The sequence below is a fragment of the Amblyomma americanum genome, chromosome 8, assembly GCF_052857255.1.
Source record: "Amblyomma americanum isolate KBUSLIRL-KWMA chromosome 8, ASM5285725v1, whole genome shotgun sequence".
Taxonomy (NCBI): Eukaryota; Metazoa; Arthropoda; class Arachnida; order Ixodida; family Ixodidae; genus Amblyomma; species Amblyomma americanum.
In genome coordinates, this window is record NC_135504.1 from 25,804,233 (window position 1) to 25,821,655 (window position 17,423).

Consider the following 17,423-nt stretch of genomic DNA (forward strand, 5'->3'; position numbering starts at 1 on the left):
TGTGTGTGCTCATCTGACGCACACGTGCCGAACCATCACGGAGACACCTGAATACAAAGTTACACGTTAAGACAAATACAACCCGTCATCGCACAGTAATCCTCGAGCAAAGGGCAAGTGCTTTTTCTACTATTTCATTAAAACGTAAGCACAGAAAACAGACATCTAGCCTGATCCTACCTCACACATAACAGTGATGAACCATTTCAGCGAATAAGTAATACACATTTTCTACCCCAACTTTACTGTTTTTGTCCTGTAGCCAATTTCCTCTTTCTGTTTGCGCATTTCAGTGATATTTTTGCATCAATGCTTATTGGCTGACCAATTTGCATCGAACAGCATTGAATTTTATTCTTCTACATTAAGTGTACTATTAGACTGCATTGATGTTTCCCTGTATTAGACTGTTAAATTGTATTGCATTTCACTAAATAAGATTAGATTGCATAATGTCCTTCAGCTATTCTTACCCAGCCAGCAATGCTGTGGTATACAATGCTACTGATTCATTCTGCCCCTCAAAAGTGTGAAGACCGTTTTAGGACTGCCTGCAGCATGAATCGAGACCTCTGTGCACCACTACCATTCCCCTTCCTCAGCCCAACACAAGAGAAACAGGTGCGGCACTCATTCGAGCGGCGCGGGAGGAAACGAACGGGAGAAAACGCTCGAGATCACCTTGACCCTTGCCCGTAGCCGCTCGATCTCCTCTTCCAGCTTGGTGACATTCTCGACGCGCTGCCTGAAGGCGATCTCCAGTGGATTGTCCACCAAGTGCACCACCCGGAAGCCGCAGTCCTCCTGCTGGGGAGGCGTCCCATCCGCTGCTCAGCAAACACTCACAGCACGCGTATTCAACATGGCCTGCAGCGACACACACTGAGAACCACCTGATCTGTGCTGAACCGATTGCAGTGTTCGATCCACGGGCTTGCTATTTGAGGATTGACTGCAACCAACGCACCCCTTTTCACAGTTGACTTCGTGCTTGGAGCAGGACGCAACCCCACATCACTCCTAACTTGCCTCTACAACGGTGATTAGTTGCATGGGCATGCCCTGATTGGAGCAATGAGTTGAGGCAAGCAGGAAAGATTGCAGCCACACAATTCTACTTTCCTTGGGCAGAATAAACACTCTAACGGGGCCAAATATGTGCTCTGTGCTAATGAACAACAAGTATGAAGTCAACAATGAGTAGGTTCAGATGTTGGAAGAGTCTTGCGCTGCACTCACTTTTGCCCCCGTGTTGCACTGTCAAATGTTGGGGCTCGTCAGAAGTGTACACATGGCATGACAAGCTAGTAAGAAATATTAAAACACTACAGCATCCTAGCCCAGCACTGTTTACTCTTTGCCAAGGCAAAACTAAGGATTACGGTTAATGTCTCGCAGCAGGAAGCCATGCATAAAGAACTGAATGTGCAGTTGCACTTGATTCCAATCTAGCTGCCAGAACAACCACAGTGTGCAGAAGATGTGAAGAGGCCGCATGAAATCACTCACCGCCTGGCTGTCAGCAAACCTACAAAAAAAAAAAGAACACGGGAAACAGTAATGTCAACACTCTGCACCAAGTGAACTGCGCACTCAGAATGCCAAAAAAAGAACGAGCAAAAATTTCACACAGGAGACAAGTAGGGCCACTCACTGGACTTCGTCAGTTTGCACTTCCACACTCGCTGAGCTGCACTCCAGCATCCTTCGATTCCGCAGCTCTTCCAGCTCTTTTTCCGCCTGCACAGTTCAATTTGCAACAGTGCAGTTACAGCAGAGTGCACTACGAGCATGAAAGCAAGGCTAATGGTGCTGTGCTTCGATTTGCAGTAGCCACTTCACAAATAGAAAGATTTTTTTTTCGTTTCTGGGGCGGCAACTTCAATACTACATAATTCAATTTCTATGAAAGGCAGGATGATAACTTTATCCTCCTTGCTCGATCCCTTGATGTCAAGAGAAATCGAGGGCACGCATTTCAGCGAGTTACCTGCAGCGAAATTTCTTAAAAGCTTTCAACAAGAAACTTACATAACGTACTACACAAGATAAGTGCTCAAAGACTTGTTCTACGTGAAATTAAATGCCAAAATAAGGAATAAACATAGGCAAAAAATCACCAAGAAAAATGTTCTCTTATGACTTCCTTACTGTGATACTGTTTTTCTAAGACCCTTTTCCCCTCTCAAAAAGTGAGAGCAACAGTTGTTATGGCTACGACATGCATAACAAATTGTGGCCTCAGGCCAACCCAAAATGAACATTACTTGTGCTGAAGCAATTGAATATTTGTGTACAGTAATGGACTGAACGAGCTGGAACCACGGCATAACTTGCATATCCACTGATCATGTGGCAGTGGTTTATTCCATAAAATTTATTTTTGAAGGCCAGAAGTATAAGAATTGGTATAAATCAACAACGCTGTGCAAAGCGATATTTGAGACTTAAGTACGACATCGTAAAAGAAAAAGATCAAGGAGAAGAGTAAATGACAAAACAATAAAAAAACAGCGCAATGAGTTCGTAGCACACACATCTCAAAGCTAATAATAAATAACTCAAGGCACAGTTGAACAGAACGTTTGCATACGACAGAAATGACTGGTTAAGTCAGCCGTGAAATGATGTGCAGTCACTGCATGAAGCTGTGTCATTTGGTTCGAAGTCCCTAAGGGTAACTGTTTACAGCCAAAATGCAGCCTGACTGAGTTACAGGATGGCCATGAGTAGCTATGAGTTGAGGTTCAATATGCAAGTGGACTCATTACGGGAGTAAATATGGCATTCAAGTTTAACCCAGAGTCGTGTTTGCTAAGCCAGATTTTCTACAGTGAGTAGCTGCTATACAGCTGGTTTACCGAATGAAAATCATGTGACCCCAACCACCACCACCGCCCGCCCCAGGTTACCATGTGCTACAGACTCAAACAGCCGCTCTTTGACACAGCTGACAGGACTCCACAGCGGCTAACTATAATACTATACAATTATAACATGTGCTATAACATGCATAATTTATGTTATGCAACAACATGCAGTTGGCACACAGCAGTAGCTGAATGTTATCGCGGGTTTTTCATGGTAGACGAGTGCCTTCTGACAGCCATCTGTGGCCACTTGCAAACATGCTCGTGACCGGGAGCAAAAGTATGAGCGGTGACAAGATCCAGTCATGAGTTAAGCTGAGCATGAATGTTGTAGAGTTCACGGCCAAACTTAGCACTGGTATCCGCTACTTGCTAAATTATTCCCGTCAAGCCACAAACTTAAGAGGGGAGCCCGGTCTTGAAAAGAAAAATTTTATTAATGAAGTCACAGTTTAGAAACCGTCAGGGAACATGTATTTTTGTGTGCCGATTCTAAATATCTCACTTAATTTCATGTGAAACAATTCGTTGAGCACTTACGTAATTTTTATGCATGTATCTTGTGAAGAGCTTTGAAAAAATTTTGTTGCAGAAAACTTGCTGATATGTATGCCATTGGCTTCTCTTGATACTAAGGAATGCAATAAGGGTAAAATTGTCTTCCTGCTTATCATAGAACTTATGTTATAGGGTTTTAAAGTTGTCGCTTCAGAAATGCGAATAAAAGTGTGTATTCTCGTTTCTGAATTGGCAGCTTCAATACCCTATAACTCAAGTTCTATGATAGCCAGGATGATAATTTTACCCTTATTGCATTCCTTGGTATCATGAGAACCCAATGGCATACATATCAGCGATTTTCCTACAGCAAATTTTCTTCCAAGCTCTTCGCAAAAGAACTGCATAAAAATTACATAAGTGCTAAAAAAATTGTTTTAAATGAAATTAAATTACATATTTAGAATCAGCACGCAAAAATACATGTTTCCTGAAGATTTCATAATTATTACTACCTTAGTAAAATTTTGTTTTCAAGACCAGGCTGCCCCCTTAACCATCGCAATCTCTTTCACTTTGTGAGCCAAGGACACACGACACACTGAAACAGACAGTCAAAATGCGAGCTGCCCATGATAACGACGATGCCAAGTGCAGCACTAGGTACGCGTATGATGATGCCCCGTGTAAATGAGACCACAGCAGCATTGTAGATACTATACTGAATTACAGTAAGACCTTGTTAATTCGAAGTCACTGGGACCTCGAAATATATACTAATTAACCGGGTTTTCAAATTAACCAATGCAGCAAAAAAAAAAAGAGACCCACGAAAGAAACTGCACAGGAAACGAAATTGCTGCCTTACTGGACAAACTGTAAGACAAACTTTGGGCGGATGACATTAACAAGTTTGCAGGGTTACTGTGGCCGTAGCTGGCAAAGGACAGGGTTAATTGGAGAGACATGGGAGATGCCTTTGCGCTGCAGTGGGCGCAGTCAGGCTGGTGATGATGATGATGATGAAGAAATACCGCCATGCGAAAGTCTACCCCCCAACTTGTAGCAGAACTTCTAATTAACCAGCTTGATGCAGGGCGCCACTTCAAATTATCCAGTAAAAAATTCTTCGCATTATCTGAGATTTTGAATTAGCAGAGTTCGAATTGTCGAGGTTTTACTGTACAGTACTCTTGCAGGACACAACAAACAAGCCACCTTGTATATGCCAGTTAACGCATTGGTCCACACACTGAATTGACTTTTTCCACCTGTTCGAGCGAGTGCCGGTAGTCGGTCAGCACATTCTCCAGGAACTGAACCTGCCTGGCAGCAGCTTGGGGCCAATCGGGGCCAGCCTCCTTCTGGTAGCTCTCAATCATGGCCCGGCACGCCTCCTTTTCCTGGATCAAAGAAAAGACAGCCCGTGTGTGTGTGTGTGGGGGGAGGATAGCATACCAGCGTTTAACTCTGGAGTCTGGCTAGCAATGTGTGTCATCAGCACAGAACAGTGGGATAGTCTGACGGAGCACCCAGTCTTTCCATGCCGCCCCATAGCAAAGGAGCGACAGGGATGACCACCACTACACTCCTACAGATTCCAATCAATCAGCTAGTAAATGAAAGAGTTTTCACTTTCGGGACGGCATGAGGTTGGAGGCCCCAAAGAAGGGCCGGACTGGATTCCAAGAGAAGGCAAGCGTAGCAGGGGACGGAAGAAAGTTAGGTGGGCGGATGAGATTAAAAACTTTATGGGGACAGGGTGGCTGCAGCTGGCACAGGTCAGGGTTAACTGACTACACCTTGCAGTGGGCATAGTCAGGCTGATGATGATGATGATGCCACATGAGAGCTATGCGAGACACTGTAGTTGGCGACTGGATTAATTTTGGCCATCTGTTGTCCTCTGAAAGGCAACTCAGTCGTTTTTTGCCCCTGCACGCATTTTACTGAAATTTTCATGCCAAGTTCTCCAGAGTCTTTTGACCTTTTGTTCTAAATTTCACAGTCAGGTGGAATTTCATACCTGTGCAAATTCATTAAAAATTTTTCGGTTTTGTGGCCTCAGTCGGGGAAATTTTTACGGGCACTCTTACCTGCCTGTCATCCAAAGTTGCACACCTATCAACATTCATTCATTTCATGTTTGCTGAAACAAAAAATTCGGGCTTGCTTTTGGTCATTTCTGACAAATAATGATTGACGTTGTCACTAACAGTTACCAGTACAGCCAATCAACATGCATTTGAGAGGTTTTGTGACAGTACCTGTGGCATCATACTTTAGTCTACTTTAGTAGAAACCCAGCTGCATTTTTTATTTGTTGGTTTTTGCCGTTTCATAATTGTTTTCCACACTACCTTGAAAAAAATACTCACTGAAACTAAAACAGGGATGTCCAAAAGATATAATGCCATAGTAAACTGAAAATGTTCGAAAATCCATCAAGTGTTGTCCTTGCAACTCTGTTCTATGGCTCTATCCCAACCTTTCCTTTCATCAATTTTAGTTTGAGACTAATCATGTTTTAATTGCTTATAGCAACTGTGTTTTTCTACAGACAGCCATTATTATTGAGTATGGCCATTTCTCAGCGCAGTTGTTCTTCTGCATACATTTTTGCGTAGATCTTAGGCTGGAACGAAAGGAAGCGAAGACATGCAGGGTTCCTCACAACCTTTTGAAGACCGTTGGTGTTACCAAAAGCTAAGATGTAGTGCAAGCTAGTCTTTTTTTCTCTGGCAGAATCATCCGAGAAAGCTCCCAGGAGCTAAAGGTAGACTACGTTACACTACATTGCACAACATGGTGAGAAAGCCGAAGCTGTCCACCAATATGGCTTCGACAAAAGGCAAGAACCGGCTGCGGCTGGTCACTGTACCTTTCCCACAAGGAGAAGACGCCTCTGCATTCGGCGCAGGAGTGCTGTCTGCTCGTCAAACTGAGACTGCGACTTGACGAGCTTTGTGTGGCTTCGACGCAGTTCCTGACTGCTGGTCTCTGCTTTGGTCCGCAGCATCTCGTTCCTGAAGACAGAGGATAAATGCACAACACTCCAGAGGTCAAAGCTACCATGTACAGGATAAGTCCTCAAGGTGCCACAAGCACCACCCCATGTTCTCTATGGCACATAGGAGATGAGCGCTGCACACGCAAGAGCTTCGTTATCACAGGTCTCTGCACAAAATATGCTTTCTTCGTTCAGAGAGTGCAAGACTACGGTAAGCTGCCCAAACATGTCACGTGCGCTAAGAGCCATGAGGGATTCTCTTCTGTGTTACCTGAATTATTGGATTAGCAGCTGACATCTGTTATTCTTGTATCATTTGCTTTTGTTTAGAGATAATTACAATGCATGTACAATTGGGATCAATTGCAATGTGAACACGCGTACGCCAATCTTTCTACTGTACAGCGACATTCCTCGGCAATTGGTTCTTAAGTGTACCCTTCAATGGCTCTATGGCAAACAAATATGAATCGCATAATTTACACACTGCGACTGAAAGTAGAAAGGCAAAATTTTATTTCCTTTATAAGCGGTCTACGCATTTTATTCCAGGCTGATAAAAAGTACTAATATTTTTTAGGTTACTATTGTGGCATGCACACTTGTGACCATTCCACTCCTAACTCCTAGCCGAACAGGAGAGCGGTTTCAATGAAGCTGCACAAGTACTACATAGCATTCAGAAATACATCTTACCATTGCAGTCAGAGGCACACAACATACCACCCCCCATCGGGCGCATCGCTAAGATGAAAGCGGCAATTCAACTGAACAGAAACACAGCAATGCTGAAAAGAACTCTCTAGCAGCTGTGGTTTTTCACAACGCCACGCAAAACCCACATCTCCTTTTCGACATAAATCCAGACTGGGAACGTACGGCTACCACCCAAAGCTTACTCTGCCAAGAGCTTTGATTGCCGCTCCGTGAGGGCCAGCTCAGAGCGCCGCAGGTCAGCCAGGCACTGCAGCACAGCTCTCGGACTCCTGAAAAGAAAAAAGAATGAAAACGGTGAGCAAAGTGATGACCTCCGACTCAAAAGCCCCCAATAAGCCTCAATGAGAACACAAAAGGTGCCACAGCACAGCCCTGCGCTCTGTTTCAATAACTCCGCTTCCTATGTGGTGAAAAAATTAAACGCATAACGAGGAAAACTTCCAGGCTTCCTGTCCTTCCCTATGCAAGGGCTTGTGCTTTGCGCTATGCTATCCACCTTGTACAAGCTCGAGAAACTGCAAGGAAGAAACATCCCCAACATATTTCAATGAGAGTACCCTGTTTGTGAACAAATGCAACTGTTTGTGTACCTGCAATGAATGTTCTATTGCAGGTACACTCCGAGGACAAATTGAAGTAATTTTTATTCAACTATGACATTTCTGTGCAAGCTATATAGCTTTCCTTCCTATTATGGCTGCGCTTGGGTGGATGCCAATGAGTAATTACTCCCTTATTAAAGATCTACTCCACCTTGGGAGATTCCCTTAAACACTGGACCAGGAAGTCTAAACAGGACCCCTTATGTAACACCCCTCTTTTGGGGCCTTTAAGGTAATAAAATGAAATGAAATGAAGCAGTGCTAATTGGAGGCCATTCATTGCCGCTCTATCTTTGAGGAAACCCAAGTTCTTTTTCGTCCCCTGCAACGACATACTAGAGAGGTGACGGAAGCATTTTACATCGCATCGCACGGTAATTGCATCAGCAAGCCGTTACTCTCACTATCAAAAAAAAAAGAAATACGATATATAAAGAGATCTTGACCTTGCTTTCCTTTCGAGCTTCAACTGGTTAATTTTTGTTGTGTTGTTGTTTCACATTTAAGCAACCGCGGCCTCTCCAGTAAACCAACTGTGAGAACGGCGAGTTCCCTGTGTCCTCTTTTTCTCTGTGCTTGCAAAGTTTGCGCCTACTACAAATTTCGTCACGACCAGGCAGTCTACATCTGTTAAAATTTTAAAAGCTAGAAGCACTGTCCTGCAGCAGTTTCGGAGTGAAAGCTTTTGCAGCAAACAGCAAGAAAGAAAGAGGCGGGGGGGGATCTGGCTGCCGACAAAAGGGCAGGCACTCACGTGAGGCAATGCGGCTCGGCAGCCAACTCCTTCCACACGTCCAGCTCGGCTCGCAGCTGCTCCAGGCTCAGCTGCTGCTGACTGCAGAGAGTCTGCAGCTCATTCAGCTTGGTCGAGTTGCTCTGTGCTGCCAGCAGACGCTCCTGGATCAAGTGCACGTTCATGCGAGCCCGCCTGCACAGCATACAACGACGTTTCCATCACGAGAGGATCCTGGCTGATCAACCCACTAAGGCCCAAGATATCACCTGTGTTACACACTGTAAAAATGTGAACAACTTTCGTTTCTGGGTGCACAACTGTGTAAATTGCTACCATACTTGCCGAAACGACCTTTTCCAGCACACTCGCCGTAGCAAGATCAAAGTGGGGGAAAACAGTGGGACCTTGACGAGACTCAAAAGCAAGAAGACGCCACACCGCTTTCCAACATTATGAATTTGCATCAACTTGTGCAATTCGCACCAAGTTAGCGCTTTGTGTGTGTCCTCTAGGTGAATGCTAATCTGTCCATGTCTTTGATGCAATGCCTATTTCCCCATTGTGAGCAGTACAGAGTTGTCCACTTCTAGATCGAACACAATGAGAGGTGTGGCTGCGCTCTTCGGGTGGCCAGTACGTCCGATGCAGCTGCGCATCGAAGCAAAGCGGCGCGGGTGTAGAGCGACTTAGAGCCGGTCCTTCTCGTTGCCTGCCGCTTCACTTTAACGCACGTATGCAACGGGCACACTGGCGCTATGAAGAGTACAGCAATGAAATTCGCATGTTCCAAGTTAGAAGTGGACAACCCTATACGTGCTGAGCAGGACGCTAGCACTTAGCCCAAGCATAGAGCACGCGCAAATAGCGATGCAAATAGCTTGAGCTAACTGACACCACCTACACAACTGGTTGCTCATGATGCAGTGCGCATGGTTCTTAATGCCAGCTGTCGGGAAGTTTGTTCCCTCTGATAACAGTTCCTGCAGTTCACAGGAGGCTAAAGGGACACCAATGGGAAATACTGATCTTAGCTAATGGGAAATACTAAACCTAGCTATATTGAGAGATTAGTGTCCCAAGATTGTAAATATGCTACCCTGACAGAGAACAATGGTTGGATAAGCGAGAAAGTGGAATAAAACCAAAAGACGTGTGCAATGCCCCTTGAGGATTCCAGCAAGTACACTCCATAAAGCGAGTTCTTTGCCAGCCATGGTAGGTGCGGTGATTTCAAGTGCAACACTGTTTTAATGGGGGAGGAAAGCGCCACAGAGGCTGCTGACAGGTTAAAAAATGGTAAGCATTGCTTGCATCATATGCCACCTAGTCGGCCTGCATGACTCTGTCATGTGGAGCCCCATCAAGAATTGCAAGCCAACCTTAAGCTTATTCGCATCCTTTCTGAACAGTGGGGCTGCCATAGGTTGCAAGAACTGTTACGAAAATGGCTGGCTATGGTGGCACCATCTGTTGGCCCTAACGAAAGGGTTATCTTATTGGTGGGTTTAGCGGATTTGTTTTCGCTTTTCTCTAATTTGCCGGAGAATGCATTTCATAAAAATGATGTAACATTCCCAACATTGCACGGGGGGCACTCATAAGAGAGGAAATAAGAGCCTTGTGATTTTCTTAGCAAAGCAGCAACATTTTCACACAGAACAATCACTCGCAGTGTTTCCATAGAATAGCCTATCAGTCTAGCGTGGTTTCTTGTTTCTGTTGGTAATCCTCTTCAGAGCCCCTTTAAGTGTACAATGACAAGCACAAGCAGTCAACACACCTATGCTGCTCAACTTCTTCCTGAAGTTTGGCGAGCTCTTTCTCAACAGCTGGCAATCTCTTGAGCTCGTCCTTCATGATCCGCGAGAGTTCCTCCGCTTCCTTCAGTTCATCCAGGCGTCGCTGAAGTTCCTAGCGAAACAGGACAACAAGCAAGGCTGGCTTGAGCACCAGCAGAATCCAATTTGCTCTTTTTCTTCATGCAGCCGGCAGTAATTACACATAAATTCAGCCAAGCCTTTTTTATTTCCTCTCAACAACCTCGATCACAATTCAACAGACAGTGGTAGGAGAATGTTCGCACAAAGATCACCACTGAGGACGAGGAGTGAACTTGCAATATTTTATAATAACGGAGTAATTACTCATTAGCATTCACCCAGGAAAAGGACAGATGTACAGCTTTCACAGAAACTTCATGGTTCAAGAAAGCCGTCCTGCTTAGCTCAGTTGGTAGGGCGATTGTCACGGACAAGCAGTGGTTTCAGGTTTGAACCCCAGACCAGGACAAATCTTTTTCAGCTGCGAAGTTTCTACGAAAGCTGTATATCTTTCCTTTGTAGCCATAGGGCTGTACTTGGGGGGACGCTAACGAGCAACTACTGCCTCAATACAAATCTACTCATACCTTGGGAAACTCCCTTAAACATTGGACCAACAATACTTTATCTTTGCAACATGTTTTTGGCCCCTTGTTTTTAAACAAGATATTTTTTTCTGTATTTTTAATCCCAAGTAACTAATGAAAAACTATTAAGTCCAATTCCTTCCAGGAGGCTGCAGTCCTGACAATTCAGCCATGTACTGGCAGCTCCTAAGTGCCAAGACCTGAGGGTATGGACTCTAGCAGCTATTCTAGATCCAACCAAGATAGGTGTCCTGAGCAACCTGCTTGATGATTATTTACTTTTTTTTACCCTTTGTGATCACACATGCTGCTTGATTTAGTTAATGAGACTTAGCGTTCCAAAGCGACTCATGCTATGAGGAACGCTATAGTGGAGGGCTCCAGGTAATTTTGACCACCTGGGGTTCATGATCTCGCACTAACACCGCACTGTACACGGGCCTCTAGCATTTCGCCTCCACACCTTTAGGGTCAGCAAGCCGAGTACCACAACCCCTGAGCCAACGCGGTGGCTACACATGCAGCCTCAATTACAGACATCAGATGAGAGCCACAGAATGCAAACAGGCCTGACGTGCCACTGGCATGGCTCAGCTGTGCACTATCACATGCTACCAAATGCTGCTTTAATACTCTTGCACATTTCATACAGTAGCTACGATGTAGAAAGAAAGACCTGCCCCAAAACGTACACAACATGAACACTAATTTCCTGCAAGGATACGGGATGATATATCATATGCGAAGAAAAACTGTGAGAAATAAAAAGAGGAAAAGAAACATGTGAGCTGACAAATTTTCTTCTAGTGCAGTTCCTTCCTAGAACTTTCTTGAGTATTTCGCTTTTCTTTGTATATAACTGTCGCATAACTGCTCTACATGAATTCTGTGTATAATACTGAGTTGTCTCGCTATATTTATTTTTCGCACTTCCTGCATGGGCCCAAGTCTAGCCGAGAAGGCTAAGGGCCCAGATGATTCGCATGTACTTTTTACTAGCCGTTTGAATAAAACTGATTTGACTGATTGATTGAACCAAGAAAAAATAAAATATATCATGTTGCGGAGTGTACATGATATACTACATGACATACATGATATACCTTAAAACGTTCTAGCATCAATTCTCTTCCTTTGCGAAAAAATGTAAAAACAGAAGTTACAATTTTGGGTACCTCTATTACATACACTTCACAGCCTTGGAGAACAGTGAAAAGCTTGAAAACTTTCATTCTTCTATGAATTCCTGCTCAAGCTAGCGAGTGGTTACGTGTGTGAGCTTGTAATAAAAACACTCCTAAAGCACATCACGCAGTTCGAGCGTCCTGTGAGAGACAACACGGGCATTACACTTTAGACGCACAAACGTACTATGCATGCCATGTTCGGGTAAAGTTTCCAGCAAAACAAGACAGGAAACAAACGCGTGCTCTACAAAATGCCCATGCTAAAAAGCAGTCTGACACTGCCAACAAATGATAAACAAAAGCGTTACCTTGGCTTTGGCTTCTGCTTTTCGAAGCTCAGTATTTTCACTTTGTAAGTGGGAAATGAGAAGCTCCTTCTCACGAACATGCCTGCACAAAGATCAGGTCGCACATGTAGTTAATACGCACGAGGACATACCGTGGCACCATCTCTCAGCAGTGCCCGCGCAACACAAGAAAGGCATCACATGCACCGCTCTCCTGCTTTGCAAAATGTATCTGCCAGTTTAGAGAGAAAGAGAAAGGAATTTTAACGAGAGGAATGGAGGAGAGGTCGGCCGGTCGTAACATGACCCTGGCCTGCTACCCCACACTGGAGAAAGGGGAAGGGGAGGAAAGGAAAAGAACTAATGAAGGTTGATGATCGCATAATACAATGAGTTTCATGGGGTGATGTCCACACACACACACACTGGCTGGCACTGGCATCGTGGTGAGTAGACGCACGTGAAATTGATATCTTGAACACACACCGACGCATGTCATTAACACATACTGGAGTAGGGTCTCCATGAAAACACAAATGTGCACTCTCACGCATGATGTCGGACCGTAAACCGTGCGGGCACTCTCCAGTTTAGTTTTTGTGTTTATGATTTTGTGGTTCGGTTTACACTCCATCTGAGGCATTAAACTTCTTCGCCAACAAAGTGGCCCATCATGTGAACAAGCTGTCGCAGTGTCAACAGGTGCGTTTTCCTTCTGCTAAACCCATGCAGCGACCAAGATTCTTCAAAAATAATTTAGTGCATGTGTCACCATAGTTATGAACAACAGTGAAGCTGCTACACCCCCAGTCAGAGAAGTAAGCGGCTGATAAAATACTGGTGAAAAGATCCATTTCCAGATAGCAGGTGCAGAACTCCGCAGAATGCCAAGTCATATATAGATGCAGTATAGGTCAAATGTGGGCCTTCAGTTTGTGCCGGTGAATGTGCAACTCGACTGCTTTCGAGCTATTGTAGAGCAGGAGAGTAGGTCAGTGAGTATGGCATGGAGCAATCTTTAACAGCATAAATTCTGTGAAGGTGCATTATAGCAAGCTCCTTACCAAACACTTCAGCGCCAACTCCATTAACAAATCTTACTCCCTGAAATGCTTCCTCCACACACGATGCTGCATTTGCTTCTCTGCCGACCCTTGGCTTAAATAACCATGCTTCTTGCAGCTTCCAGTCTTTCGAATGGAAATCAGAGTTTACACTAAGTTCTACCCCGTGCATCTGGCACTGAGGTAATAAATACTGTCGTAGAAGCATAAACAGTGTGCCGCTGTTACGACAACAACAAACAATCAAAATGCGCAATGCAGGAATTCACTAAGAGGGAAAAATTAAGAGAGCAATGTGACACATATTTTAAAACGCAGAAATTTTGATGAGCACCACCCACTGCTGCTACAACAGCAGGGGTAACATGACTCCACCTGCGCAGTTTGCTCCATTGATGGAGCTTGCGCCCAATATGTCGAAGCCGCAATATGCTCCAGCCAACCGAACACTAACGTTACGCAATGGTTCGAACTTTTCTACACCCCTGCATGCGAAATTTATTCCCTGGCAAATCTGTCCACTATGAGGGAATCGTCATCCACAATGCAGCAATCATTTGGTGAATGGTTCAAAAGTTTTTGCACTGCCCTGGATGAAAGCCACTCAAACAAAGAATGGTGAAAAACAGGTATAGTGTAAATCACTGAACAGCCGCTCAATACACCCAGTGCTGCTTTGCATTGCCTCAATATCAACAAGTGGGCAGGTGTGACGGAAATAGGTACTTTGCACGAAGGCCGTCAAGTACAAAATCACCAACCTTTTGAGTATTTCTATTTGGTCCTTGGCTTCTTCAAGAGACGTACGCAGCATCACCTGACTCGCAGAAAGCCTGGAAGAGAAAAAAAAAAGGAAGGAACCAAAGCACAAAAAATGCTTGAACTCTGTTCAAAGTGCTTGTGCTTCATTAACCAAAATTTTGCCCTAGGTTTTGTATCCGGCACATCTAGACCAACAACATACTTGTTTGCAGAGATTAGTGATTTTCAAGTGGGGGCCTGATAATCCTTTGGGGTCCTTGAAGCCCCTACTTTGATTGGCTGTCTGAGAAGGGTCAAATGGCTGCGCTAGCATGGTTGTTTTGATTTACTTCTTTTATTAGTTCTACCTATATTGCCAGTAAGGCATTACTGTAGGAGGGTCTGGTTGCTAGTCATTGCGTATTTACTCGAATGTAACGCGAGTTTTTTCCCGGATTTTTTCCCCTTAAAGTCTACCCTCGCGTTATAATCGAATACTGCACTTCGATTGGCCTAAAGCAGTGCCGCGGTGCAGCCATTTCAAAGCAATCAGCTTGGTTTCAGTTTCCGCAGTTTTGCGATTTTATGCTGGCAACATGGGTACCACGGAAGCCAGATCCTCATCCATCCAAAGTCAAAGCGTTGTTCTCTCATTTTTTTGTGTTTATTGCGACCTCGCGCTCAACGCATCGTCGCGTCGTGTTCTTGTGGCGTCGCTCGCGGTGTATTGATTCAGTGCACATGATGGCAACGCGCTGTGCTCAGTGCGGCGCTCGTTTTAAGAGAAAGGCGATCCTGTTAGCTGAAGAGGTCAGGAATTCTGCGGCAGCTCGAAGACTTGACCTCAACGAGTCAACCATCCGCGGATGGCGCCTGCAGCGGGAGGGGCTTTTAAAAGTGAGCCCGACCGCAAAGGATTTCGTGAGCCTCGCCACGGCCATCACGTCCAGCTAGAGAAAAAAGTGGCGGACTTTGTTATCGAGCAACGCTCGGGAGATGGGAAGTTCAGAGCATCTTGTGGGTGGGCCCAAACGTTCATGAAGAGGAATGGATTCTCTCTGTGGCGAACAACCCTGATGCAGCAGAACTTACCGGGAGACTTCGATAGCGAAAAGGAGGAGTCCGTTTCTGAGAACTCAGCCTCCAAAAGCGAGGAAGATGAGTAAAGATGTTGGCCACAATGTCTATTAAAGGTAGTTTGTTTTGCGTCCCTAATCCTCGCGTTACATTCGTGGTTTTATTTTTTCCCGCTAGGCAGCATGTAAAGTCCCCCCTCGCGTTACATTCGTGGTCGCGTTACATTCGAGTAAATATGATATATAATGCTAAGAAACACACCTTGCGTATCACTGAATACATCAATGAATGATCAGGAAACACTAAAGAAAGAGAAAAAGGCAGACAAACAGTAACATATCAGTGATTCCACCAGCGAATAATGGTGAAAAGAAAAAGATATAGACAAGCATCATGCTAGTAAACAAAGGCGGCACTATGGTCGGCAGCGATGCAAGGTGTAGGCAAAACAGCAAGCTGCCTACACCGTGCCAGGAAATGTTGCATTCGAAACGAAGTTGCGTGTGCGAATGTTTCAAAGCATGCACGTTGACTTTGCTTAGCATCATTATTGATTACACGTGGAGAAAAGCTTCAGCATTTTTGTCAACCTGTTTATTAGACGAAATTACCATGTGATGTACTGCCTTGGTGTCATTCTCAGTGCCTCGTTGGCAGCGAGTATAATGCAAGTAACACTGCACAGAACGGCTACAGTGGAAGACTACATCAATTGCATTAAATCAAGAAAGCGGATATGTGCAGAAACTAGCTGTTAATGGTTGCCATCTTCTGGTTCTATGCAACATACGCAACTGTTAGTTCATGGAAGGGGACCATGCGAAGAGGGCTTTGACTGCTGTTTCATATGACAAACCTGGCATACACCTCCTGTTTCCTTCAAGCCACTTCACTCCATAGAGCGTGGAAAATTACCGCACTCTTGAGTGACACAAATATATTGAATAAGGCAAAAGTGGTCCCTCTACTCTTTGGAACTGTGTCGAGTGCACACTAAACTTGTGGACAAGAACTTTCTCTTTTTATTCTTCTTGCTGAAACAGACACTTGTGAGAAGAATCACTCTGTGAGAATAGCGGCTAAAAACATTAAAAAATGCATGACATGTCATACAAGTAAGTGAAAGGCAGGATGCCTTCTTTCTCTGCTGGGCCAGTTTCATATTTTCACGTTACGCCAGACATTAACTGTATCTGTGCAATGACACATCCCAACAAATTATGTAAATTACCAGCCAATCAAAAGCTAGGTAATTTCAGATACTTTTTATGTAACTGATTACGTACTTGGTGTTACCTTAGAAGTTGATTGCAAAGCAAGAATTCTCACCTCTTAACTTCTCCCTCCAGAGCAAACGTGGTCTCCTGGGCAGACTCGGTTCTCTGTCAAAGGAAGACAGACATCACCAAATCTCCCAATTGTGACAGGGTTGCGCAGAAGGGGTATGGTCCCAGCAAAACAGAGTGTTAGTCTGATACAGTGCTGCTAGTCCACAAGAGAAAAAAAAATCCAGAGGGAAAGAAATATGCACACAAGGAGAGAAACACACCAGTACAACACTGGAACTCAACTGACTTAATTGTTTTGGAAAAACACTTTGAAGAAAGCAGAACACATCTAAGCACAAGATTAACCAAAAAGCACCACACCATCACTCCGCCACAGCAGGATGGTATCAGTGGCATGTGTGAAGCGAGGTTGCCTTCCAATAATTGATATTCTTTTGCAGAACTCGCCATGGAATTTTCAGTAATGCACCCATCCCCAAGCTTCTCAACGTCAAATGTTTCCAAGATCTCTCTCTCAAGATGGGTTCTTCCGTAACCAACGATTCCACATCACCTAAAAGGAGGGCTACATGCATAATCTCTACAGTGGCTAGGCAGATGTGCTTTCCCGTTTTAGGTGCTCTCTTGAGAAAGCATTGTTATATCAGCCAGTCTGGCCAATGCAAAACTTGCAGCAAAGAAGAAATGGCAACCACATGCTGCCAGTGGGTTCAGTGCGCTTTCCGTGTTTTATGTTTAAATGACTGTTGGCTTCTGTTGGCTTCTGTTGGCTTTTTTTTCATATGTATACTGTGATGAGCCCCTCATTTCCCCACCTGTCTGTCTCCAAAAGATTTCGCAGCACAGACTGCGGCCAGGAAGAAAACTGACCAGTTCTTACAAAAGAAATCATTGGGACGAACAAAATCAAGAAGCTCTGTGAGAAGTGAGGTTGCACT

The 17,423-nt window shown here is 44.6% G+C and overlaps 1 protein-coding gene across 2 annotated transcripts in view; it reads right to left on the reverse strand.

Annotated features, from left to right (window-relative positions):
• The window catches only part of LOC144101175 (mitotic spindle assembly checkpoint protein MAD1-like), a 28,401-nt gene that overhangs the window by 5,260 nt on the left and 5,718 nt on the right, over nucleotides 1-17,423 (reverse strand). The window contains exons 4-14 of one of the 2 annotated variants that reach the window (XM_077634226.1): nucleotides 16,526-16,578; nucleotides 14,140-14,211; nucleotides 12,336-12,417; nucleotides 10,214-10,344; nucleotides 8,452-8,625; nucleotides 7,278-7,364; nucleotides 6,250-6,394; nucleotides 4,640-4,771; nucleotides 1,655-1,740; nucleotides 1,510-1,528; nucleotides 682-804 (exon numbers count right to left, since the gene is read on the reverse strand). In XM_077634226.1, the coding sequence (XP_077490352.1) occupies nucleotides 682-804; nucleotides 1,510-1,528; nucleotides 1,655-1,740; nucleotides 4,640-4,771; nucleotides 6,250-6,394; nucleotides 7,278-7,364; nucleotides 8,452-8,625; nucleotides 10,214-10,344; nucleotides 12,336-12,417; nucleotides 14,140-14,211; nucleotides 16,526-16,578 (1,104 nt within the window). Of the gene's footprint in view, nucleotides 1-681; nucleotides 808-1,509; nucleotides 1,529-1,654; nucleotides 1,741-4,639; nucleotides 4,772-6,249; nucleotides 6,395-7,277; nucleotides 7,365-8,451; nucleotides 8,626-10,213; nucleotides 10,345-12,335; nucleotides 12,418-14,139; nucleotides 14,212-16,525; nucleotides 16,579-17,423 lie in introns of both variants that reach the window. The other variant, XM_077634225.1, reaches the window with a different exon arrangement.